Source organism: Echinops telfairi, unplaced genomic scaffold (genome assembly GCF_000313985.2).
Source record: "Echinops telfairi isolate 266 unplaced genomic scaffold, ASM31398v2 ScPeMD7_18;HRSCAF=68, whole genome shotgun sequence".
Lineage (NCBI taxonomy): Eukaryota > Metazoa > Chordata > Mammalia > Afrosoricida > Tenrecidae > Echinops > Echinops telfairi.
In genome coordinates this window covers 46,839,050-46,865,568 of record NW_022103915.1, presented here as the reverse complement: position 1 = coordinate 46,865,568, position 26,519 = coordinate 46,839,050, and the positions used below count along the sequence as shown (strand labels likewise).

Sequence of the window (26,519 nt, the reverse complement as noted above, 5' to 3'; positions counted from 1 at the left end):
AGGTAGAGAAGGCAGCGACTGGGAAGAGGAGCGGCTCGAGCCAGGTTCCTGCAAAACAAGCAGAGATTTCATAATGGGAGAAGAGCACGGGATTCAGCGCATGCCCACTGAAGCCAAGGCCAAGGCCAGTGTGCATGGTATGCCACACTCCTCACAAAGACATCTTGGTCGACAGCTAGGGACAGAGAAAAGGTGGAGTTGGGATCACAGCAGGCTCTGGTAAACCCGAGACCTGGAGAAGGAGCTGTGGAATCCAGGAGTGAGAGAAGAATGGTTCTTGGGGATGCCTCAGAAGAAGAGTGAGGGGCAAAGAGCCGCGTGTGTCTCCAACAGGAACTCACAGATGCCGGCCATGTGCACCGGGGCTTTCCCCAGGCTCAGCTCCCGGTGAATCACGTCCAGGGTGGAGCATCCTCAGATGGGCAGCAGACTTCCTATGTTTCTTAGGCCTGGCTTGTCTCCCAAGGGAGAGCATCGTAGAAGAGAAGTGCTAAGCACCAAGGCAGAAGACGGGCCCAAGGCTGGGGGAGCAACAAAAGCCAAGGGTGGTTTGGTTTAGTGTATTGTATAGTGGTTTTTCTTTACCTGGAGTGGGGAGGGAGGGAGGGAAGGAATCCTGATGTTCTTTTCATCCAAAAGAGGCCGCCAAGTTTCCCTGCGGTGCCTACAGTGCTGTTTTCACAAAAACAAAGCTACCAGTGGAAAACCTGCCACGGGGCATAGGCATCAGCAGGTGCTGGGGCGCCTGGGAACCACAAAGGCAAAGTGGTGCAGTCCTGCGTGCACTAGATAAAAGGATAACGCAGACAAAGAAGAAAAGCCGTTTTCCAGTGGAAAGCAAGACACCTGCTTTCAGGGGTAGAAACAGGGTGCATCTCACCTTCACACAGCAGGTGCTCAGCACCTGACCCGTTCCTCATCGGCCACAGCATACCTCCTCCCTCCCTACTGTCCCAGGGCCGTGCCCTAGAGCCTCGGCATGAAAGTCTTAGGCCACGCTGACAAATTCCCTGGTCAGTGTAAAGAACTTTCTGACCAGGTCGTATAACCTGTTGGTTCCCCACTTCTGTTTCAGTCACACACACGGTCCATGCTGGCTGCCTGAGATGGAGGTATGGGAAGTTAGCGAAGCGAATGAGCAAGAATAGCAGCAGCTATTCCTAGCCATTCAAGTCTGAGCATGTGGGCTGTACTTATTATGCAGGCAGGTGGTTGAAAGGCCCAAGTTTACAAGACTCGTCATTAACTGGCTTACAGCAGAAGGTGCGGAAAGATGCTGCCAAAAATGCTCTGGGACAAATATGTGGACGGTCCTCTAGCACTCTGGCAGGAAGAGTTGCATAGAGCCTAGCCATTGGGTAATTGTCTCCTAGCAACCAGTCAGTGTTTGAGTAATCAGTAGTCATCCCAGTCAGGATAGACCAGAACCTTTTCGCTTGTACTTAACACAAAGCAGACTTGTAAGTAAAAATCAGCTGTGACTGTATTTTCAATAGCACTTCTTGAAGAGAAGTTTCAACACAGCTTTTCAGCGTGAGTAATTCAAGTAGGCCTCCCCTCTTGGAGCAAAAAATTTTTTAATCATAAATACATTTCCCAATTAAGCTGTTTGGACCATTTTATTGAACTTGCCCAATCTTGCAGGGTTAAACATAGAAAACTGCAAGCATTCTAGTAAGCCATGAGGGAAATAGGTACCTGCCATCAACTGTCCACTCACCTTCTGGTTAATTGCAGCATCAAAGACGTATGCATTTTGATTTCCGACTTGGCAAAACAATGTACTTATCACACTTGAACTTCCCCCATTTCCATTCCTGAATGAATGTTGGGAACCCATTTTTTCCTCCTCCGATGATGTTCTAGCTTGTTCTACCTTCCAGAGTTATGAAACCTGGTCAGACTCTGTGTACTTCAGCCAAGTGTTTTGCCAGCTAAGTTTCCCTGAGAGGCACACATCAGGAACACTACCAAGAATACAATTATTTTAAAAGATTCCCAGCAACTATTAGATTGGTATCATTTTTGTGAACTCTAAGGAGTGGTGCTTAGGGAGCATGCACACAAACAAGATATCTGGTTGATTTGAGAAAAATTATAGTATTGACGTGAAAACAGGCTTTTATTCCTATCCTGTTTGCTTTGTATTCAAGATTCCCTATGAAGAATTTAAAAGGTTGTAAATGTACTAAAATGTCACCCAAGCTCACAAAGTAGCTTCTAACCTAAAAGCAGAGAGGCGAAAAATCTGCAAATAACCACAACGCAGGATTCAAATTTGATAATCAATATAAGTAGTCATCACATTCCTGATGCTGAATAAGACACAAGGGGGCTCCAAAAAGCTTGTGGAAAAATAGAATTGAAAGGTAATGGAATCTTTCCACAGACTTTTTGATGTCCCCCTCATAAACCACTCTCGATCCTCACATTTAGCTCCCAAAGAGCCTCTTGTACTTATTTTCTTTTTTAATCCTATTTAACACCAGAAAAATGCCAAAAACACGGCTTAGCTGGTTCCCAACAGGTTCCACGCAGCACAAGTCTCAGTTACCCTTTGTTCTTACTGGTGCCTGGCTTTATACATTATGAATGTGATGCTTTGTAGAGGACTTTCTGTAACTCCACTTTTAAGAACAAGACCACTTTCTCCTTTCCAGAATTTTTTTGTCTTTCTCCGGGATATCAAAGGTGTGCAGAGCGCCTTATGTAAGCTATGTGCCCATGAAGTGGAATTTAATAGTGTGTGGTCATTCCCCTGCTCACATTCCACAAGTTCATTTGAAAGTCAATTCCCTGAATCTCAGAACCCCCTTTCCCATTTAAACTACACTATGTGTTCTTTTCACCCACAAAAGACTCACTTGAAGACACTGCGTAGCACATTGTAGTACTATCTCTGGTGCAATTGAATAATAGTCACCTCATTTTATGGGGAATTTTCATCCCGAGGTGTTATAAATTAATTTCTCCTGATCCAAGTAATTATGCGTAGGGTGTTAAGAAGAAGAGTGCGTGCAGGCAGGGTGCTTTGGGTACAAGAGTCCATATCAGTTTAGCAACAAAGTAGCAGCTCACTATCTCCACCCATGTCTCCGCTTTGTCTAAGGACACCCCTTCCTTAAGGATTCCGTCAGCTCCTAAGATAGCATTGCCTCCCCAGTCTGCTCTAGAGAGCTGAGGAGCCCCTGACTACCACTTCAGTTTCCACAAATATTGGGGACCATTCATTGGCCTCATTCATTGGCATCCTCTGATATTAAGTAATCAAAGAGAGTGGTTTCTCTCTTAAAAATAAGTGATTTCGTCCATCCAATTTTCACATTGAAAAGGTGGTTATGACTTATGGTTTTTGTTGCAGTGATTGTGTCCCGGAGGCTTGGCGCTGAAAGGCGCAGAGGGGATCTCCGCTGTGCTTACAAAGACCTTCACAAAGTTCACGGAAAAATAGAAAGAATAATGGCATTTTCTCACAAACTTTTAAAAGCCACCTCACAGTATTTTTTTTAATCCCTTAAAGTTAGAGGTTAGGGCTTCTAAAACTGGGCACCATGGCCAGAATTAGTCGAGGACAGGGTTGTATATTAAATATGAGTCTAGACATTGTCTGCAGTGGGACCCCAGATTTAATCATCTTTGCAAAGCTGCACCAACCTCCAAAGAATTGTCACTTGAAAAAGGAGTTGCCCAGATCCACGAAGTGCTCGGTCCTTGTTCTGTTGCAGGACCCTGTCTGTTGGTTCCTGAAAACTCAACTCCGCACTCCGTCTGTGTGCCAAGCCCTGATGCCTACAGGAGCCCTGGTCCGATGCCAACCAACATCTGGGAAAGTCAGACAGCCTGTGGGGTGGAGCCAAATAGAAATGATTCTTGTATATTTGGCCCAAAGTAAATTAGTAGTAGCTTTCTTTCCCTCTTAATTTTTGAGTAGCTTCTTATTTCAGAAAGAAGGTGAACTCTTTTGACGTGGTCCTGGACGCAGCATCATTTTGAACATCACCCTCTAATCAAACTCGGAGGCTTTGTAATTCTGCTCCCAATGTTTTGATCAAAGGACACCGAAAGGAAACAGTGCACACCCACACTGTCTCATCAAGTTCCCATCCCCACCTCTGGACAGAGAGGATGCATTTCTGAGCTGTTGACAGTCACACTTGAAAGGAGCCCTGGTTGTACAATGGTTTAAGCACCGGACTGCTAGCTGAAAGGTTGGCAGTTTGAAGTGGCCAGCAGTTCCGCAAGAGAAAAGACCTCCTACTGTGGTCTTGCAAAGACGACAGCCCAGGAAGCCCAGTGGGAAAGTTCCATTGTATCCCATGGGGTCACTCTGAATGAGAATTAACTCTAAGGTTGCCAGGCTTCTGGCTGCTGCTGGTTACAAATGAGGCTATCTTGCCCAGCTAGTCTCAACGCCTCACAAAACAACAAAAGGGGAAGACAGAGACTCAATCATGAACTGGAAGAGATAATTGTGTTGTTTGATAGCTTTCAGGTATTGAACTCATGAATGTGTGTCAGGTACAATACAACATGCTTTTTATGCATGATATCATTTATTTTTAGAATGATTTCATTGGCACATATGTCACATCGTACCGTTTTAACTGTTCAGTCATAATTAGAAGCATCACCACAATTTTGGAATATTTTCTTCTTGTACTAGTTGTTAGCTCCCCATTTCCCACCACCACCCATCCTCCGCTGCCATGCCCCTATACAGTTGCTGTCTCTGTACATCTACTTATCCTGGATTTCATATACAGAAATTCATGCAAAACAAGATACAATCATGCAAAGCAAACACACAAACAAAACCAATAGCAATGAGCGGACAAAACATCAGGAAACCTCAATCAAAGAGAAAGCAGAAAATAATTAACTGAAACAACTTTAAAATGAGTCAAAAGGGAGATAAAATGGTAGGGGTTTTAACCTTACTACATCTGCCATCATTGACTTGATAATGCCCTCTGTATGATATAGCAAGGCTATTCATATTCCTCAACTATGATCAGAGGGGATTCACTGGAGACTTGACTTTGGGGGGACCTTTCAGATGGATTTGTGGCTTCTATTTTCATCCATAGCCTTCTGAAAACCGGAGGTTCGCAGTTTAAACTCTGATACTATTTCCTCCTCTGGATTTGGGTTTTATTATTTACAATCCTCAGATCACACATGTGCTTCTACATGGCCATATTTAGTTCTTACAATAATCAGTTGTTATCCTCATTTTACAGAGAGACTAAGCCCAAGGCTGTCCATCCAGGTAATGACAGTTGCCTGATTCCACAACCCACCACACTAGAGGTTAGAAGTCTTAACTTCCTAGCTGTGTGAACTGAAATGATAGGAGTTACCAAAGAATTTTGTAAAAGATTCTTCTCTGAAGACCAGTGAGAGCAGGATTTGAATGCAGCAAGCAATTGTCTCTCTCTAAGTGAGAGAAGTAGGTTAAAAAACATCTTCATGGAATTTGTTTCACCCAGTCTTTTCTCGCCTGTGAAAGTGGAACCAATTTTAGAGGGAACAGTTCTAAGGAGCTTTGGGAGAGTGAAAACTTCAGAGTTGCAACAGAGACAAAGGACAACAGAGGGGAAGAAAGATTTGTTCTGGTGATCAATATATTTTCTGAGTGCCATTTGAGAGAAGCAGCCCCTTCTTGAACAGGCAGAGTAAGGGGAAGACACGTTTTTGTTTCCTGCTAGACGGATTATGTGAAGCAGCTCGGCTGTGTTAAATTGGCCTTGGCAGGGCTGTCAAGACCAGCGAGAACTCCAGGAATCTGCTGACCAGCGTGCTGCCGGGGCAAGCCTTTGGCTCAAAAGCCACGGTGTGTTTTACACAGACACTAAAGGCTTACACATTCCAGCACTCCAGAAATAGGCAACAAAAGGTGTAACATCCTTATCACAGGACAACAGCTCGTCTCTCTTGCCTTGTCTTCACTGCATGTCTTTCTTAGGAATGATTTCAGGAGAGGCTGTGGACCACACATCCTTGAGCCCTCCTGAGGCTGTTGGGACAGGGCCCACCGATGGTTCCACACCACACCGACCACTCATTATCGCTGAATTTGGTGTTCTGCCTTATTTCCACAGCACCCACAAGACATTGTTTGGACCCTTGAGAGAGTTAATATGAAGGGGCTTCAAAAAAGGTCATGGACAAATTCCATGATCTTTTCTTTCATTCTAGTATTCCACAAACTCCTTGAAGCCCCTTCGTGTGACTGACCTGTCCTCTTGAAATTGTCATTTTGTACCTTCATCCTTCCTATGACATGAGAAGACAAGAGATCATGTCCACCTCACGCTCACCAACATGTTTGTTTTTTGTTTGTTTTTTAAGTAAGAAAGCATGTGTCAGTGGTCATCCGTGACTATGGGAGTGGTCTCCCCACGGTGCTGACATGGCTTGATGTACTGCTTCGAGGAAAAGCACCCCGTTGAGTGAATGGGACCCTTGCCGCTCCTTGCTCAGCTTGGGTCTTTCTGAGCTCTTTCCTGACCTTGCTTTGCCCCCACAGAGCTCCTTGCAGAGCAAAATGCCTTTCTTTTGCACTACTCTGAATGTCTGATACAGTGCCAGTCACTGTATCTTAATTCAGGCGCTCTCATCTCCACCGGCTCTTTGAGATGGGCCCAGAGGCACAAACTGCCCCTTGCCCAGTAGCACTGATTCCCCCTGACTGCTCGGATGTTCCCCTGAGTTATGGCTCTCATTTCTGAACTGCATGTGTCTGGTTTACCTTTTCCATGCTTCTGCCATGGCTGTAGGATTTCTTTGTGAACAGTAACTCCAAGCAGGTAAGTGTGAGCTACTACTGTCTAAACCTTGCTGTATTAGTCTGGGTACCTTAGAGAAACAAATCCGCAGAAACTCATGTATAAGAGAGTTTTATGAAAAGGTTAAGTGTGCATCAAGAAAACATCCCAACCCTGTGCTGCCCAAGCCCACAAATCCAGCATTATGTCTGATACCAATCCACAAAGTCCTCCTCCATCTCACAAAACACACGCTATGATGCCGACTGCAGGAAGAAAGCCAAGTCAGTGAATGTGTAAGCATCTAAACGCTGACAGGGGTCTCCACACGGCTGCTCCAGCACCCAGGGCTGCATCGGGGTAGGTCCATGTGACCTCTCCTTGGGAATGTCTTGCAGGAAATGAGCCTTGCCAGCTGAAGCAGAGAACTGGCTAAGGCAGCTGCACCCTGGTCTAACTATCACAAAGCAAGAGACCCGAGAACTAGAAAGGCGAGGCTCACTGAGCCATTTATCCCTCTGCCCTTCAATTAACTCCACATTTGTTTATCGGCCAAGTTGGCACAATAAACTAACTACCTCACTTGGGTAACTCTAACATTTAGAGTCTAAACCTCAGCTCACTCTAAGCTTGGAATTTCTTGGTTATCCCTTTTGGTTTTAGATGGCAGAGTGCAATGTATATTTCAGTTTATATTGGTCTTCTGGCTCTTAACTGAGTATCTGGAGGGGGTATGCCTGAAATCTCAATGCAAGAGACAACTGAAATTTGATCCCATAGTTCTTTGTATGATAAATTCCATATTGTGTGTGTTTCTTAAACTATTATACCATTCATGGTTTCCATTGATCCTGAACTCTAATAAAACCAGGATTGATAATATATCAGTAAACAATGATAAATATAAAGTGGATCTTTTTCTTTGAATTTTTAAAAATTATCATCAATACCTCTGATGCTCATTTTACTTAAATACTACTTCACATATAATTGTTTTGTGCCTGTCCCACCAAAAACGATGACTGGCCATCCTTTCCTATCACTTTCTATATAGATTGCAGCAGAGGATGCAATTCATCCTTTATTGTTAATTCCAGTAAATTAATTGAATGCCTTGAACTATTCCCCACCCTCTCGTTGTCTATGAAGCCCAGCGTAAGGAGAGGTACCATCTGATCTTGGGACCCTTGTGCTGTACTTAAGGCCATTTGGGAGAATTTATTGTTTTGCTTTTTTGAGTGCTCAGGATACAAATGGTTCTAGGGTGAATGTGCCCTGCAAATGCCTGGAGCAGCAATGGCCAGCCTCCGCTAAGCTTGATTCATAGTGACAGTTCTTCTGTTAGCTATCTGTGGGGACTTAGGGAACAAAGGGAGGGTACCACTCCCTGGTAATCTGTGCACAGTGAGCATCTCCAACTCCCAAGCACTTTGTAGTCCAAACAATGCTGCTCAGATGTGGGTGGTCAGCTTTCCTTATTATCTGCCTTTGCCGACGAGAATTCAGCCTTTGTTTCCTTCCATTCCCCTGTCTCCCTTGTTACACCCCACCTCATCATCCCAGCTTTGCGTGCGTGCGTGCGAGCAGAACGTGGAAAGAAACTGAAGTCTGACTGTCACTGGCTCTGATGGATGTCTTTTGTGCTCTTTATAGAAAGAAGCAGATGCCATTGATGACACACTGAGTTCGAAATTTAAAGTCAAGGAGCTGTCGGTGATTGATGGTCGCAGAGCCCAGAACTGCAACATCCTTCTCTCGAGGTATTGCTGCTGTCGAATGCGCGTTTCAGTAGTTGGACCAACTTTTGGCTGTTATTTGGCTCACGACCACATGTTTTGTACTGTTTGCTGTTTTTTCAATTGTACTCTGCTGAGATACATTTCTCTGTGTTCCTACTGCATGTGGCAAGGAGAAACTCTTGTGCTTAGTTTTCCCGGTGGACTATATAAGAGCTGAATCGCTACTGCCTTCGAGTTTAATTTCCACAGATTTTTAAATTTGAAAATCAGAATATCCCAAATTGATTCCCCCGCCCCCACGAGCCTGTACAGTGGGCTTTATTGACAAACTAGATAATAGCGCTGTACTTTGGTCTGTTCTCTGCTTTAGAGCTCTTTGCCATTCGGCACCAGTGTCGGGATCAAGGTTATGGGGCTCTCTGCTTTATTTTGCTTTCTAATATTGCCTTTTGATACTTAGAGGTTATAGGGTTGCATGATCTTTTTGGATCTTTGTAACTAAAGCGAAGTGTAAATCTTCAACCTCAATGAAATGCTAATGTGTGCAGCTCAGCCCTGTTGGAAAGCCTGGCTCATAATCAGTGAACCGCCCCAGCCTTGGAGCTTGAAAAGAAGAAAGGAAGTCGGGGCTGGAGTCTGAGTGCAGCTTCAGCCCGTGTGTGGAGTGAGTGGTGCACGGAGCTTTTCCGTCGTCGCCAGTTTCTTCTCTAAAGGGACTTCCACGTCGGAGGTGGATGAAAAGAACCGCAAGCTTGGGGGCTTTAGGGATAAGGCACACGAGTTAGTCTAGAAAGCACGTCGCACGTGCGTCGAGGCTGGTGTCAGGTGTCTTCTCTTTGAAGGGGAGGAGAGAGGAGGGACCGCGGCGGGCTGTTTTCCAGTTGGTCTCAGGGTCCTTCTTTCAGCATGAAGAACTGCAGCGTGGTGTTCAGTATGGAAGCTTGGTTGTTAGCCAGATAAACAGGACTTTGGGAAACAAGTGTTTCTTTTAGCGAAAGAGAACTTAAAGTGCCGTGGGGTCACTGAATTTTAATACAACTAGTAAGGCAAGGTGAACCTTGCTGTTAACGGTCCATTTCTGCGTCTCGCTGGATGCTGTGTGCACGGCCGAGCTTGGGATTATCCCACTTTGGATCCATGAACACGTGGTCTGATTAGACAAAATATCAGTCTTAAGAAGGCACCACTGCAAATAATATGGAGGTCTACTTTTTCCCCCCTATTCTATTGTCTATGCAGATTATTTTGCTTCCTTCTGTGTAACAAATTTATAAATAAAAGCACAGTTTTTTATTCTAAAGTGCCTCCCCTTTCAGCTCGCCGTGTTTTTTGTTTTGTTTTGGTTGCTTTTGCTGTCCAGATGAACATACTCAAACAACTTGACAGAGGAATCTGTCACTCTATACCTAATATAGCATTTATGTGCCTGTCGGAATGTTAAAAAAAAGTGACCCAGTTTCTCCCAGACAGATACTCTCAGTGCTAGGTGCCTACCAGGATAATTGCATGAGTGACAGATAAGCGTACAACTCTCTCTGGCAAATTCCCCGTTCCATTACGGAAGGAATTGTTTCATATTTGTGGTATCTAATTCCCTTGTTACCTCAAAAGTCAGGGAACATAGAACTTGGATGTATCTAAACTCTCCCTAGAAGACAATGTCAGAACTGCCTCATAGCTATTAGGGTATCAATTAAAATCCAGTTTAATGAGTGAGTGTTATCACAGTGAGCACTATTAATAAGTGTGCTGTGCATAATAAAGTAATCTGGAGTCCCAGCTGACTGTGCAGTCATCCAGTCTTATTGATCAGGTTCTCAAACCTCTGCCCTCACAATGGGTCCAGGCTGTCTGGTCGGTGGCCATTAATTAGTCTTACTGTCTTGTCAGGAAAGCACATGACTGACACGTGTGGTGGAGATGATGAAGTCAATGCAGCGGTTTTGAATTTGAGTTGTTTTTATTTAAGCAGACAGTTTATCAGACCGCCTATTTCCCTCCTCAGCAATCATGCATTCATGCACATAGGAGGGGCCTGCATGCTCACTGGAAGTGCAGGAGGCCGGAATTAAGATGAAAGTATGTTCCACACGGTGTCATTTGCCAATCACCACCTCTGTGAAGCATGCTTCCTTTTCTTTTCTTCTTCTCTTGTTCTTTTCTTTTTGGGGGCTGGGGGAGTGGGGGCGGTGCCTGGTCTTAGGTTGGATGCCCTCCCTGTGGCTGTTGACTCAGTTCTGACTCAGGGTGACCCTACAGGACAGGCTGTAAATCTTGACAGAAGCAGACGGCCCCGTCTTTCTTCTGGGAGTGGCTGGTCTGCAGGGCTTCAAGTCATAGGCAGAGAAGGAGACGGAGGGAGTACTTCAAAGACAGAGAGAGGCCCAGCAGGCTTTCCCAGAGAGTTGGCCTTGAGGGGCGAGGACAGCATCTGGAGGGGGCAGGGGATGCCGCAGGAGCGTGGAAAGGGACTAGGCAAAGCTGACAGAGTCCTGTGATTGTAGCAGAGAATTACCTACTGGATCTCATGAGATCACATGGGTTAAATCAGACTAAGTAGGATAGCCTGAAATCTGGGTGGGTTCAAGTCAGCACCTTCTGCTCAATAAACTGGAGTTCATAAGTTTATATTGGCTAGAAGCCCCAATAGCCTTGGAAGGTACCTGGACACAGTAGCTGCTGGATCAGTGGCAGCCCATATTGGCCTATCCATGGGCTTGAGACTCAGTGCAGTTAGTTCAGAACAAGTGTTTGTTTTAACAGGGTTTTAAGGCTGGTCTCTCAGGGGAATACAGAATAAGTTGGAAGGGGCCCAAAGCTGGGAGCAAGGGCAGTCTTTGCCTGTTGTCCAGATAAGACATGGTAAGGGAGAGAGTGGAGATGAGTGAAGAAACCCTGGAGTGGGCATGGTGGTAGACTTACAGCACGGGAACCATGAACAGGAATGTTTCAAAGATGGCATCAGGATTTCCTACCTGTCTACCCTGTCTTCTTTTGTTCCTGACAAACCTCTTCTATCTATCTATCTATCTATCTATCTATCTATCTATCTATCTATCTATCTATCTATCTATCTAATCTATCTATGAATTGATTTCCAAGCCATGCAGTCAGGACTTCAAGTTCCTCCACCCTGGAGGCCTTGCTGCAGGGTGTGTGTTAGTAACTACAGTGTGCCCTCGGTGTCTGCTTGCTCTGTGAAGCTCTCCTTCACCCACATGACTTGAGAGTCGGTAGCATCGTTGGTCACAGGGGAACATGTTATGGCATGTCGGGCGATGAGTAGGCTGGGGAAAGACTCTCATGTCAGAGTCAAGGCAGGGGTGAAGGGCCAGGCACGTCTCCTGCCTGCATACGGCCAAGGTTGCTCACGGCTCTGGCTGGGGGTTGGGATTGCTCCGAGGGCTAGCATTGGCAACAGAAAAAGCACCATGCCTTTCACAGAGGGCAAGGGGTTGAGCGGGCACACATACTTTAGAATGAGACCCACTGACCTTGACCTTGGCATACTGAGCTCCTTCTGCCCGTACATAGATGGCAGAGAGTAATGTTAAAGTTTACTCTATTTTCTAAAACACTCCTCTCTTCCCTCCAAATGCGCGCCTTTTGGAAAGAAAGAAGAACGAGAGAGAGACACTTGGGAACAGGCTTGTACCACAAGACAACTCATTTAAAATACAATTTTACAAAATGCTGTGCCCTTGGTTTTCTTCCCAGACACCCACTTAACACAGCAGCTAGAGTGTAGTAAACCACAAAAAGCTGCTTTAAAGTAGAGAGATTTGGCTTAAGTCCACTAAAGCAGAGCTAAGGCCCAACCTTGAGCTAGCAATTCACCTTTTAACTACGCTTCTAGTTCGAATTCTCCTGGCAAACATGTGCGATACTTGGGTAGAGCAAGGTAGAGTTAAACGCCATTTAAGGTGGCTGGTTTGTTTCCTGCCTCATAAAGCACTTCCCGGTGAAGTCTCAGGAGTTACTGCCCTCTGGCACACCAGACCGGCTGCCAAGCTTTAAAAGCAATTAAGGGGTTAGAATTAGTAGGGTCCTTAAATTACAGAGATTAGAGACTCATTCTGTGGATGGCAGGTGATCCTAAGAAGTCACCAACCTATAGAAGTCACCCCCACCCCCACCCCTAGGGCGGCATGTCCTTCTCCACTTTCCTGGAAGGTAATTTCTTTGTCTGATCCAACTGGCCGCGTGCAAGGCGGCATGTTGACAGGTAGATTTCCTTAAGTACCATCCATTAAAGTCTCAAGTCTCTTCGCGGGCCACATTAAGAGAAACCAAAATTGTTATGAATTAGAGCTAGTGTTTAGTCCAGACAGCCTCTGGGGGCCGAGAAGCATAAATATATACAATTTCAAAAGCTCCGAGTTCTGCCCTCCATATGGAGAGCTAATGAAATGCAAATCTGATACTTGGAGTATTGTTCTCACTTGATCTTCAACTCCTTTTCTTTTAAATGCAAAACAGAGGGGCTCAGCAGACCTGGTGCCCATAAAATGGTCTCTTCAACCCAGTGTGAAAAGGACACAGAGCTAATTTACTATTTATTTTCCGTATGAGCAGAGCACTTCTCTGGGTGATTGTAGATGTCTGCGCAACCATTTGGTTTTCATTAATGGCGGTTTAACGCTTCCCTGGCAGTGTTCATTTCACCATGGTGTTTGTAGTTGCATTGCCTTTAAGGAACCAGTGGCCACTAAGTTGGTGCTGAGTCCGGTGGCCCACGTATTTCAGAGTGAAACTATACTTCATAGGGTTCTCAATGCTTTAGAATGAGATTCTCCGGACTTTCTTCTGAGGTGCCTCTGGGTAGACTTGAACCTACAACCTCTCATTTTGCAGCCGACCTAGGCACCATGTGGCATCACTGAGGACTCCTCACAAGCCTTTGCTGTTGTTGTGAGGTCTCATCAAATCGGTCTGACTCACAGCGACCAGACGTAGGACACAGCCAAGCAGTGCCCGGCTAGCGCCCTGGGATTTAGGACTACTCCCCAGAGCACATGCTAATGAAAGATGGATTCTGTGGGTTGGTTTTCCCCCTGTTGTCCTTCACTCAGGGGCCCTGGTGGCAGTGGTTAAGTGAAAGGGCAATGGTTCAAGCCCACCTGCTGCTTCGTGAGAGAAAGCCACTTGTCACTCTGCTTCCTTAACCGTTTACAGGCCTTGGGAACCCCCAGGCCCCCTCCTCTGCCCTGCAGGGTCACTGGGAGTCAAAATTGACTCATTGGCAGCAGGTTTTTGTTTGGGGCTACTTTACCCATTGTAATGTAGCTCAATGGTTTCCCCCGCAAGGTGTTCTGGTGAGCACTTCCTGAGGCAAGGCTGGTCCCGGGGAAGGTGTGCACCGCACAGGAGTCTGACAGGGTCAGGTGATGGGGCCAACCTTACCGTTAACATGGGCCATTCAGCGTTTTGATGCTATGTTTGGGGTTAAGAACATAGAGCAGAAAGGAACAGTGTATTTACAACAGGATCCCAAAGTTGGTTCCATCCTTTCTTACTTGTGGATAGAGGAAACGGCAGGCGGTTTACATAGTCAGCTGGGCGATTTTAACAAAATTGTGTCCAATCTGGAGGGAAGGACAAGGAGACGGGTCTGTCTACAGTGGAGTGCGGCTTGTCTGGCCCCACTGGCTAGTTCTTGTCTCCCTCTGGGGCCTTTTTACTCCTCTTTTCACCAAACCTCATGTACTGTTTGCACCCACTTCCACCATCACCTGCCCAGCACGCGCACCATGCACACGCACACACACGCACACACACACACACACACCCATACACATATACACAGTTTTGATCCTCTCACGAAACTATGGGTGAGTGTGTGCTTTACAACACTTTATATCAAGGGTGTTTCAGCTTGTTACTTGATTTCTCCCAATGTTTAAAATATTAAAATTAACTCACTGCCCTCAAGTCTAATCCAACTCATAGCAACCCAACAAGGACAGAGGAGAACTGCCCTTGTGGGTTTCTGAAACCCTAACTCTATGGGAGTAGAAAGGCTTGTCTTTCTGCCAAGGAGAACATGATGGTTTTGAACTGGTGACCTTGTGGTTAGCAGCCCAATGCGGTAATCACGATACCACCAGAGCTCCTAAGATTAAAATAAGGACCACATTTTCCAATTTCATTACCAGTTCTCAGGCCTACTAGGAGTGTATGCAGAAAGGAAACGCAGTGAAATATGAGCATGCTTTGGGGCATGCTCATAATGACCATAATATAACACTCTTTGAGGACCAGATGCCTGAACCTTAATTAAAGTTATAAAAGTACTCCCGACCCCTCCCTCCCCCTGTACCCAGCCATGTACCCTGTACCCTCCCACCAAGCCCAGCCCTGTAGTAGAAAAAACAGCTACCACCAAGTCCACTGTAGCTCATGGTGAGCCCACGTGTGTCAGTACAACTGAGATCCGTATGAGGCCTTGAGGCCTGGTTTTTAGAAGTAGATCTCCAGGGCTGTCTTCACCCAGGCACTTCTGGGTGAACTGGAAATGCCAGCGTTTTGGTTACCAGCCTGCTCGTTTACAGAGCCCCTTCTATGGCTAGCCATCTTATGCTAACCATGTTATACAGGTTACTTCAACTACTCCTCACCAAAGACTCCGTTTGTTTTTTCCTCTGATGTAGTTATGATCCCTATTTTACAGATAAGAAATCTGAAGCTGAATAAGTATTTCCCAACGGCCATACTGGCCAGTAAGTGTCAGAGCCAGAACTAGGGCCCTGCCTGGCTGATGACAACACCCCTGCTTTCAAGCATCAGATGTGACATGTGTACATCTTTCTCTGCACGTTTGTCTGTGTGTTTCTCCATCTTCCACCCTAAGTGGGATCCCTCTGGTAAAGCCAAGAGTAGAAGTGCTGCTCAAGTGGCATTACTGCGCCACGTCCGTGGTAGGCTGTAAGGAAGTAAGGTTTTTAAAAGAATGCGTGTGTCTAACGCTTACAAAGAACACCAAGGAATGATTCCCTTTTCACAGCCAATGGTTAGACTAAGATTCCTTTTCCGGCTCAAGGCAGCGGGTGGCCCATAATAAATGCACAATAAGGACGTTCAAGTTCACAACTCTTAGATTGCTGTACCTTGTTGTCCTGACGTTGGCAGGACATACATCTCTCAATATATCCATGCATCCTTTAAGCATAGGGTGGACAGAGAACAGAAAAATGGATTTGCGTTTTTTGCTTCCATTCTTCCCTCTGAGATTTTAATTGAGAAAGCGATATTCTTGAAAAGAGTTTGGCTTTGGCCATCAGAGGTCATGTTAGGTCCAGTGATGGTCGTGCTTGGACTGGGACAAATCACAGAGCCATTCGGAGCCAGAGTTTCTTCGTCAGTTAAAAACATGAGCACCACCATTCGTTTGAGGCTCAGGTGGAATAAAATACGTGAAGTGCAGATGTCTTTTTATTCTGTGCATTGATTATTGCTCAACTATCCAGCAATCATATTCAACTGCCTTGAGATCTTAATCCCACTCTCCTGGCACATAATCAAGTTAGGAGTTCAGCGTTCCTCTCACCTGCAATTCTCGGCGCTTTGTGGAAAATAAAAAGGAGCGGTGCTCCTTTCCTTGTGGGAATGCACTGTTGGGACATAACAGCTGTGTCTTCTTGTGTCAGCAGAATATGACCAAGCCCTGAAGGAACATGGAAGCTGTTTCAGGACACTATTTTTAGGTGCAATATTGTCAGGAAATAAGCTTTCACTGAGCGATTTTGAGGGGGTGGGGTGGGAAACTACTTGAAAACTTGCAGCTGGAGCAGCGAGATGAAGAGTCTTGTGCTACATTTTGGTCCTCAAGCCACAATTAACAACAAAATCTTCTTTCTCCAGGTTAAAACTCTCCAATGATGAGATCAAACGGGCAATTCTAACCATGGATGAGCAGGAAGATCTCCCCAAGGACATGTTGGAACAGGTGAGCTCCCAGATAGAGCCCATGAGCCCTGCCCTGCCAGATTCTGGCTGTCAAGCCCAGGTATGATGACGCAGGAGAAAGTGGTAAAAAAACAAAAACCATGCTCATTGCCACAGAGGCCATTCTGATGCACAGCGACCCTATAAGGTAGAGTAGAATGGTCCCTTCCTGTGGGTTTCCAAACCTATAACTTTTTACAGGAGTAGAGAGCCTTGGCTTCTGACCTCAGAGCAGCTGGTGGTTTGTTTGAACCTACCAACCTTGCAGCTAGCAGCACAACCCAGAACCCACAATGACAACGGGTTCCCGTTTGCCTCGGTAAATTGTATAAATCTACAAACACGAGCAGAACACTGGACTATCTGGACTCCTAGCAGCGCTCTGAGCTCACGGTGTATGTGCTGCGTACATGGATTTATTTCGCCCCTCTTACTCCACCCAGGAGAGGGCATCCTGGTCTCCTCCCAACCTCAAAGCTGCTGCTGAGCACCCTGCACCGCCCTCCACAGCTAGATCCTCAAATTTGAGATAAGCCAGCAAGGCTGGCTGCAAATTTCTTGGGGCTCAGTTGTGTGGCACCTTCTTGTGTTGTACACACCAACAGATTCAAATGCCGGGCTACTCAGTAGGCAGTCTCACCTGCTGTCGGTGCACTCGCTTGTTCCTGGCACATGGACATCACGCTGGCCGTCCGTGGTCAGGTAGCAAGTGTGCTGTGGCCGCCTGGTCTCTCACTGAAGTGCTTCTGCGCCAGGCCCTCGGTAGCCATTCCAGCCGTGTCATGTGAGAGTCTTCTGCTCTGCTCGTTGCCCTTCAAATAACGGTGTCGTTGACCTTACTGGTATGCTGGGGATTATCACCCCACTAACCATCCCCCAGACTGGGTGCTTTGTGGCAGGCCTCTCAGAACAACGGCCCTGTTGTTTAGTCCCACTATCCTTGGGACCAAATCATATTCTGAGCGGTTTGCATCAAGAGGCCTATGTTTGTGAGGCCCAGGTCCTCTGTGGACCAACCATGCCACAGGCAAGCCTGACTTCTGAGCCCGAGGCCTTCACCTGTAGGTGTGCTCAGCTCCCAGAGCAGAGGCAAAACTCGCTGCCATCGAGAGGCCCAGCTCAGAGCCACGCTGCATGACAGGGAGAACTGCTGTGGGTTCTGAGGCCGTCACTCCTCATGGGAATAGAAAGCCTCATCATTTGCCCGCAGAGCAGCTGGTGGGTACACACTGCTGGCTTCACCCACTGCGCCACCAGGGGAGAGTCAAAGGGTGATCCCAGCAGTGAGGCACCTTGGGTAGAGCGTTTGGGCATGCGCACCGGCGTTTCCGTGCAGGGCCTCGGGCACAGAGCCAGAAGGAGTGACATGCTGCTGCATGGTCACCGGGCCGATTGTGCTGGGAGAGAAACCCTGATGTGTCGTCCTTTCAAAGTTTGACTTCATTTTCAGAATAATCGATGGCTGTGTTTAAAGTCCAGTTGTCCTGTGTGTGAGAAGTTTCTAAGTGTTTCTTAAATCTAAACATTAAAAGTAATTGAAGCGAGGGCTTCATGCGTCCCCTCCCGCCCTGTAGACCAGCCAACCAGGCCTGAGTGCGGCCAGTGTGGGCCCCGCTAAGTGCCGCCCTCCGTGGCTCCCGGGTGACCTGAGCCCTCGACACTGGGCAGGGTGGGGGTGGGGGTGGGTGTTGCTGCCCAGCGTGAAGGACTGCGTGGAGCTGCTCTAGGGCTTCATCCTTTGGGCTCTGTGTACAAAGCCGATGTTTAAATTCCACACGATCTGTTACTGTGAAATTACATCCAGCAAAATCCCTCCTTGAGGGAAAGGATTTCAAAACCCTGCCAGAAGGGCTTTCCGAGCAAATAGAATGTACTTCAAATAAACACATAAGAAAATTAGTCTACTGAAGCAGGCTGTTGCCAAGAAAGATCTTTCTGACCTGGTCTCTCCTGCTAATTCTGGGTGCGTTGCTCTCCCTCTCTCATCATCTCCCACCGTACTCTGCCTCCCTCCATCGTGACTGCTGGTCCTTGGGTCCTGGCTCCTCTGAGAACACGGGAGCCAGCATCTCGTTACTCGAACGAGGTGCCATTTTCCCTCTGCCCGCTCTTGACTCCCTCCCCCACTTGGGAGCCTTGGTGGTGTAGTCGCTATGCACTGGGCTGCTACCTATAAGGTCAGCAGTTCGAAACCATTAGCTGCTCCTCAGGAGAATGCTGGGGTTTTCTACTCCCATAACCCATCTCAGAAATGCACAGGAGCAGTTCCACCCTGTCCTATTGCGTCGTGGTGAATCAGCTTCGATTTGATGGCAGAGACTTTAGAGTTTAGGAATTGGCCCCACCCCCTTTAGGTGTCTGGGTGTGCAAATGACTGTCCCTTGATTACCAATCCAAAAGTTGGCAGTTCAGATCCACCCAGCAGTCCCACGGAAACTGGATCTGTTAACTGGCTTCGGTAAGATGACAGCCGCTGTCAATTCTCCGCTGTACCTGGGGTGGCTCGGGTCAGGCCGACTTGACGGCAGCGAGTTTGATTTGTTTGGTTTTCCTTGGTTTGTCCTCTCAGATGAGATGAGCACACTCTTCTTTCAAACGCATCCCTTTCTCTTTATGCCCCAGCGTTGGCTTAGGCCTCATGCCGCTGAAAAAGATCCGCACAGCCTGTCCTCTTCTCTGAGAGGATGGAGACTTTAGCCTGGGAGACACAGCCTCGTACTGTGCTGCCTGTGGGTTCACACAGCTAATGGGAGTGGAGACCAGACAGTCCCAGGGGACGTTGGTAAAGCGGTGCAAGGACCCCAGTGAGCAGAATGGGCTTTCTTGTTTATTAAGTAGCTAGAAATCTAAACTAAGTCTAAGAAAGGGGTGTGTGGGGGGGGGGGGGGGGGCGGGGGAGGGGGAAGAAATGGGGAGCTGATATCAGGGGCTGAGGGGGGGTGAGACTTTTTTTCCTTTTTTCATACTTGTCCCTTGTCCTTGCTCTACCATGTTACCCCTCCTGTCACCAAAGAGGGCCGAAAATATACACACCTATCATCTCTCATTCTTTATGCACAGGAATACAAATGCCTAGATGCTGCCATCTGGAACACCCAGCTTCCTGCCCCCAGACCTGTGAAATCCTATACATCCACTTCTGTTTCCCTCCACCCTCCCATCCCTTTAGGAAAGAGGAGGTGTCTCCTGCCTCTCCTCTTGCCCCATCCCTTCCCTCTCTCAGGCATCCAGTCCGTGGCATCTCCATCAGCTTGTCCTCCCTGTCCACCCTTTCAGTACTCGCACACACCCCTCGAAATCAGTGTCTCCACATCGCTACCTCCTCTCTTTCCTGACACAGCCAAAGTTCTCGGGAGCTTGTCCACACTCACCAGCCATTCCCTCTTCCTCAATCCACGTCACTCTGCCTGCCTCACTCCTCGGAAAGATGTCCACAGCTCTTGGATGCCAAGGCCAGCAGACACGCTATCATTCCTGTTCTTTCTTGAGGTTTTGGTGGTGGCTGTCACTGTTGGCTACTTCCCACGATGAAATCTTTCTTCCCTTGACCCCATGCTTCCACAGAGACCTCTCTGGCTACTCCTTCACTGCTGTTTTCTGAAGGCTCCTCGTCGCCTGTTCCCCTTCCTTAAATGCTGGGTTCTCTCCTGGCCCTGTTTAATTTTCACTTGGTACTTCCCCTGATTATCTTACATCCACACACCTAGTAACCTGCCTTTCACATCCAACACGATTGCTTTGTGCGCCATACTGATCTCTCTGGGATTTCAGGACCAGTGATCCAGCTACCTTTACTAGAAATCACCACCTGGTTCCCTTGCTAGGATTTTCCACACCACACTCATCTTCTCGTCACTCCACCCCACTTCCCACCATCTCTTCTCAGTCGCTCATGACCTTCAGTTGCCTAAGGTAGAAACCCAGACCTCAACTTCAACCATTACCTCCCCCACTGGAGCGACACATCAACAAGCAGATGGTGCACACAGTTAACACTCTCAGCTGTTAACCAAGAGGCTAAAAGCTCGAATCCACACAGAGGTGCCTCAGGAGAAAGCCTGCTGACCTCCTTCTTAAAAACTACCTTTGCAAACCCTACGAAGCACAGTTCTACCCTGACGCACATGGGGTTGCCTTGAGTCCCAATCAACTGGACAGCAGCTGGTTTTGAATGGCTCTAGAATGTGTCCAGTGCCCTCACCCAGGCCAGGCCACTAGGATTTCTCACCTGGACTGTTGCCCTAGTTGCCGAATCATACCCCTTAGCACTTTTGATTCTTTCTGGTTGCTTTTCTGCTGTTTTGTAAGTATGGTCATCTTTTAAAAATTCAAATTTGTTCCCTTTCTTAAAATCTGTTTTATCTCAGTGTCCCCCACATGAAGTCTAAACTTCCTATAGGGCCTTTATCATCTTCTTCCTCATTTCTTGCTGCTCCCTGGCCTGCCCCCTCCCCTGTTCCTCTTCTTCTTCCCCAGCCCCAGTGACACCATTTTCCCCTTGTGTACATGCTGGGCTGTGCAGACCAGCCGCCCGGGACCCAGCAATACCCCAGCAAGCCTCTCTCATTGGGATGTATTTCCAATTTCTTTCCTCTACTCCTTCCGTCTTTCTACATCTCTTTCCCTGCTGGTGGCACCCAGATTGGCTGCCTACCTCAAATTTTCTACAGGGGATCTTCAAAATGTTTATGGGGAAAAAAATCCATGATCTTTTCATTCCATTTTTCCACAAACTTCTTGAAGCTCCTTCCCATGATCTTTTCATTCCATTTTTCCACAAACTTCTTGAAGCTCCTTCCCATTACCAATATTATGTTATGGGGAAGGATCTCAAGAGTTTAGCAGGTGGGGGGGGGGAGTGTCACTGTGTTAAAAAATGAAGAAAGAAACAGGAAAATCCAGGGGCATCTGATTTAGTGACTCACATGAGACACAAGCCTACACACACAAGGACTGTTGGCCTTCCTTCTTCACTTCACGTGCAGTAAACCACGGAATCGGGAAGCTCAATCCCCAACCTTTGTGGAACAAAACAGGGAGATAGAAATCAGATAAATAAGCAAATCAAGTGGGAAAATGCACACGGAATGACTCTTGCAAGCATGAGGCCACAGGAAAAGGCAAAGCTGGGCGTCAGGAGCCCTCAGTAGGGTCCCTTTCCGACAGACCGTTAGGAGAATGTGCTCTGTGATCCTGAGGGAGCTGTGGAGCTCTCCCCACTTGAGTTTCTCAACATCTAGAACGAGAAGGCGGAACTGAATGGCCTTGAAGACCACCCTAGGAGTTTGGGCCGTCTGTCCTGGCCATTAACTTCCATCATTCCGATCAAAATGGCAATATCCAGCAGAAAGGCGGCCTGAAAAGGGGTCATATCCATTGAACTATTTTCAGGTTAAAAAAAAACAAAACCCCCGGAAGCCTTTAATCATTCTGATTGTATCTTAATAATCACCCACTGTGAGCAGAACTCCTAAGGCAAACATCTTGGGACAAACTAACTGCAAGGGCGGCAAACTCCTGCAGGCATGTCAGAGACTTCCTCCCTTTTGATATGTATGTCTCCTTTTTAGCTCTTGAAATTTGTTCCTGAGAAGAGCGACGTTGACCTGCTGGAGGAGCACAAGCACGAACTGGATCGGATGGCCAAGGCTGACAGATTCCTCTTTGAGATGAGCCGGTGAGTTTGAAAACACTCTTAGGACAAATGCCACTGCCCTGTCTGAAGGAGGAATTCAAGAGAACGATTGGGCCACCTAGCTTGACTTTGAAAACTCTTAAGATTCTAGTGGAAGTCCTTGAAAACGCAATGCTGTCAGGTGATTCTGACGCAGAACCACCCTTTAGGAGATGAGACCTGCGCCTCCCACCCCACAGTAAGGTATCCAAGGTTGTAAAGCTTTACAGAAGCAAATTTCCACAGTTCTCGAAGAAATGCTGGTGGGCTCGAGCCACTGGCCTTTTGAGTCACAGACAAGTGCTTAAACCACTGTGCCACCAGTGCTTCCTAGGGGCACTGATAGTTAAGTGCTGACTATTCATGGAAAAGTTGGTAGTTCAACCCACCCCCACCCCCTACCCCAAGGCACCTTGGAAGTAATGCCTGGAGTTCTGCTTCTGAAAGGTCGTAGCCCTGGAAGCCCTATGGCACATAGCTCTGCTCTGTCAGTATGGGGCCGCTGGCTGTCAGACTGACTCGGGAGAGCCCGTGACCATGAGTGACCAGGGTCAGGGTTTCTTCACTACGATCTCTACCTCTGGACCTCTTGGGCTCATGTGATCTGCCCTAATTAACACATGCCTTTGGTTCTGGCTCCCCTGTTTCTCCCCTCACCACCTTGACTCATTGGGGTGGTAGCTCGCACCTCCTAGCACCTTGGCACTTCAAGGCTGTCATAAAAGCGGGGGAAGGGTAGAGAATGATGGGCTCAAGAGATGCCGACCTCAGACCCCACATCACTGAGCAGCTTCAGGCCGGATGTCAAATCCTGACACTTGCAGACATCATTAATCGATGGTGGCAGTCTCCCTCACAGAACCATGGCAGGCTTCTGAGCCCTTCTCCAGAATGCCCCCCAGGCAGCCTCTGCTTAGTAATTTGGTCTGGCGTGAGGGTGGAGTCTGTTTGCCATTCTAGGCCTGCATTAGAGAAGGGTCAGTGGTCGGTCCTGAAACTTTCAGTCAGTCCCAGAGCACAGCTCCGCTTCTGCGCCCCAAAGGCCTGCTCTTCCCATGAAGCCTAGGTGAATGAGCATGTGTCTCACTTCATGTCTGCCATGTCCCATCTCATCTTTTACATCTCAACTCGTGGTTGTGTATGCTACCAAAGGACAGGGATTTTTTTTTTAAACATTTTATTAGGGGCTCATACAACTGTTAGCGCAATCCATACACACATCAATTGTGTAAAGCGCATTTGTACATCATTCTCAAAACATTTTCTCTCCACTTAAACCCCCGACATTAGGTCCTCATTCCCCCCCCCTCCCCACTACCCCCTCCCTCATGAGCCCTTGGTAGTTTATAAATTGGTATTTTGTCATATCTTGCCCTGTCCAGCGTCTCCCTTCACCCACTTTTCGGTTGGACAGAGGGATTTTGTGAAAATCTGAACCGTGCCTCAAGCAGCCAACCCTGTGTGTGCACAGATAAGTGGCCACTCGCTGCCATTGCCACTTGATGGCTGTTTGGATCTTTGAGTGTGTCCGTCCCATGTGACCCTCTAGCCTTGTTGCCGGCATGGATGGTTAGGGAGGCAGTTGTTCTCTTCATTCTCTGGACAAGGACAGGGGAGGCATTGGTGCTGGAGGCTTGAATGGGCAAACCCACTGGACGCCCTCCGCAGCGTGGGGCAGCTTATCTTGGCAGTCATCGGAGGGGATCGAGGGAGACTCAGCTGTTGCTTGTTGCTCTCTCAAAACCAGAGCTCAGGAGAGAACTGAACAGAGAGAGAAAGATTTGGGGAGGAAAGTGAGTAGACTCAGGGTGCTAGAGACAATTTTGATTTTACACCTTTGCCAAAGACAAAACTTGGGCTTGTTAATTAAGAAGCCGGGAAGAAGTATATAGGACTCTGCCCTTTATTTGCAGCAGGAGGAGGAATCTCTTATGTTTTCACCCCTTTGATTTCATCTGTGTTCAGAAGAGGTACCCGATTGCCCTCCTACAGCATGCATTAGGAAGCGGATTGCTACAGCTAGCTCAAACTCACTGCCATTGAATCGATTCAGACTCATAAGGACCTATAGGACAGAGTAGACCTGCCCCTGTGGATTTCTGAAAATGTAATTCTCTACAGGAGTAGAAAGCCTCATCTTTCTCCCAAGGAGTGGCTGGTGGTTTCAAACTGTTGGCCTTGCAGTTCACAGCCCAACATGTAACCCCTATGCCACCAGGGCTCCACTACAGATATAGAGAGATTGACATTTAACACCATTTGTTTTCCCTTTTGACCTGTTTCAATTCTCCATTCTTTTGGATTGAAGTTTCTCTGTGTTGTATTTTGTTGCCATGGTTGAGGTTTTCTGTATGTGAAATTCAGGATAGGTAATCCACAGAGACAGTGACTAAAACTGGATGCCAATACGTCTATGTGAACTGTCAGCCAATAAAGCGGTTTAAAAAGAAAAATAAGTTAAATGTTCCAATGGGTGGGGGGATGAGGTACGAGAATTCCGAGGGAGCTAATGGTGGCCAGCTCTCATTCTTTCATTAGGGACATTATTTGTTTGGGAGTTAAAGGTGTTTGCAGTTACCTAAGTTCACCTGCTGGTTAAGTGGAAGTGGCTCTCTAGGCAAAGTAGACTCAGCACCCAAAGTATCTGTGCACCTGTGGGGTAAAGAGCTATGGCAGGGGGTGGGGGTGGGGGGAGGTTAGTGCTTCAAGGTGCCTCTGTGTCCCTCGTCTGTAGTAAATGAACCGTTACTATCCGTGTTTGCTCTTACAGAATCAACCATTATCAGCAAAGATTGCAGTCGCTATACTTCAAAAAGAAGTTTGCAGAGCGCGTGGCAGAAGTCAAGCCTAAAGTGGAAGGTAAATCAAGCTGCCTAGGTGGGAAACGGTGTTGTTTGAAATGCCAAGTTACAAGTGCCACCCAAGTGTGTATGGTAAACACGACCCCTTTGGTGACTTTTCACTTGAGCAGTTTGAAATTCCGATGAACAGCCCTTGGCGTGCTCCTCTGGCCTGGGCTCTGGTGCTCCTAACCCACCTTTGGGGCTCTTGTCCACTGGTAGGCCTTTAACCACCTCGGCCTGTGGTCAGGAATGAATTTAGCCTATTAAACCTATAATTAGCTTTAGCATCGCTGCTTTGCCTTACTAGATTTTCCTGAAGGAAGATTTGAGGCTGTTACATGGTTTGCTTTTGAGGCTGTTAAATTTGTAAAGGTTCAAAATGCAGGCAAAGCAACTGACTCTCACAGCCTTAGCACAAGGGCTAGAACCTTACTTTTGGTGGCTTTTGTTTTGTTGTAATCAGTGGACTTGATCGGTCATCATGTTGATCTGACTGAAGCCAGGCAAGTAAGTGTTTGCAAAGGAATGTCAGAAAGGCAATCACTGGTGTTGTGGCGCCAAACGCTCAACGTCTGGTGCTTCTGCGGAGGAGACAGCAGAGTAAGAGCAGGCTTTTGCGGCCACTTCTGGTCAACTTGAACAACTGTAGCTGGTCCCACCAGCCCCTTTGTTTGTAGACTCTAGTTTGGGGTGTCTCAGAAGTGTTCCCAAGTAGTCTCATGACCCAATCTTGCATCTTTCACTGTCTGTCTGGCGGGAGGTGGGTATACCAGGGGCATCTCTGGGAAGTCTTAGTTGTCACTGTTTTGTCTCTTGTTTTGAAGCCATTCGATGTGGCTCTGAAGAGGTCTTCAGGAGCAGTGCCCTGAGGCAGTTGCTCGAAGTGGTTTTGGCTTTTGGAAATTATATGAATAAAGGTCAAAGAGGCAATGCATATGGATTCAAGATTTCCAGCCTAAACAAGATCGCTGATACAAAGTCCAGTATTGACAAGTAAGTACATTCTTTACAAAACTGAGGGCAACCGCTTCAGTGTCCTGATGTTACGGAGAGCTTGGGTTGTGTAGGATTCTTTATCATCCGGGGACAGTTTTACTTTCAGCATCTTGAGAAGCTGACTGCTAAGCGTGATGGTCTATGTTGGTCTTGGGAGGGGGCGTGGGCTAGGCTTCCTCCCGGTGGCGATCGTGATGAAAGGGCCTGTGTTTGTCTGGGTAAATTAGAGAAACAAATCCACAGAAACTCATGTATAAGAGAGAGCGTTTTAGGAGGCTCTGTAGCCAAATGGATAGCACATTAGACTTCTAGTGAATAAAAGAGAGAGTTTTATTTAAAGGGTAAGTACACATCAAGAAAACATCCCAACCCAGTGCTGCCCAAGCCCACAAGTCCAACATTAGCCCATGTGTCCAACACCAATCCACAAAGCCCTCCTCCATCTCACAAAACACACACTATGATGCTGACTGCTGGAGGAAAGCCGAATCAGTGAGTGTGTAAGCATCTCAGCCCTGGCAGGGGTCTCCACACGGCTGCTCCAGCACCCAGGGCT

At 47.2% G+C, this 26,519-nt stretch overlaps 1 protein-coding gene across 3 annotated transcripts in view; it reads left to right on the top strand.

Moving 5' to 3' along the window:
* Positions 1 to 26,519, top strand: part of DAAM1 (dishevelled associated activator of morphogenesis 1) — a 201,688-nt gene that overhangs the window by 154,712 nt on the left and 20,457 nt on the right. For 2 of the 3 annotated variants that reach the window (XM_004698618.3, XM_045287755.1), the window contains exons 16-21: positions 6,780 to 6,809; positions 8,421 to 8,527; positions 16,367 to 16,451; positions 22,021 to 22,127; positions 24,895 to 24,983; positions 25,792 to 25,960. In XM_004698618.3, the coding sequence (XP_004698675.1) occupies positions 6,780 to 6,809; positions 8,421 to 8,527; positions 16,367 to 16,451; positions 22,021 to 22,127; positions 24,895 to 24,983; positions 25,792 to 25,960 (587 nt within the window). The remainder of the gene's footprint in view (positions 1 to 6,779; positions 6,810 to 8,420; positions 8,528 to 16,366; positions 16,452 to 22,020; positions 22,128 to 24,894; positions 24,984 to 25,791; positions 25,961 to 26,519) is intronic. The other variant, XM_004698617.2, reaches the window with a different exon arrangement.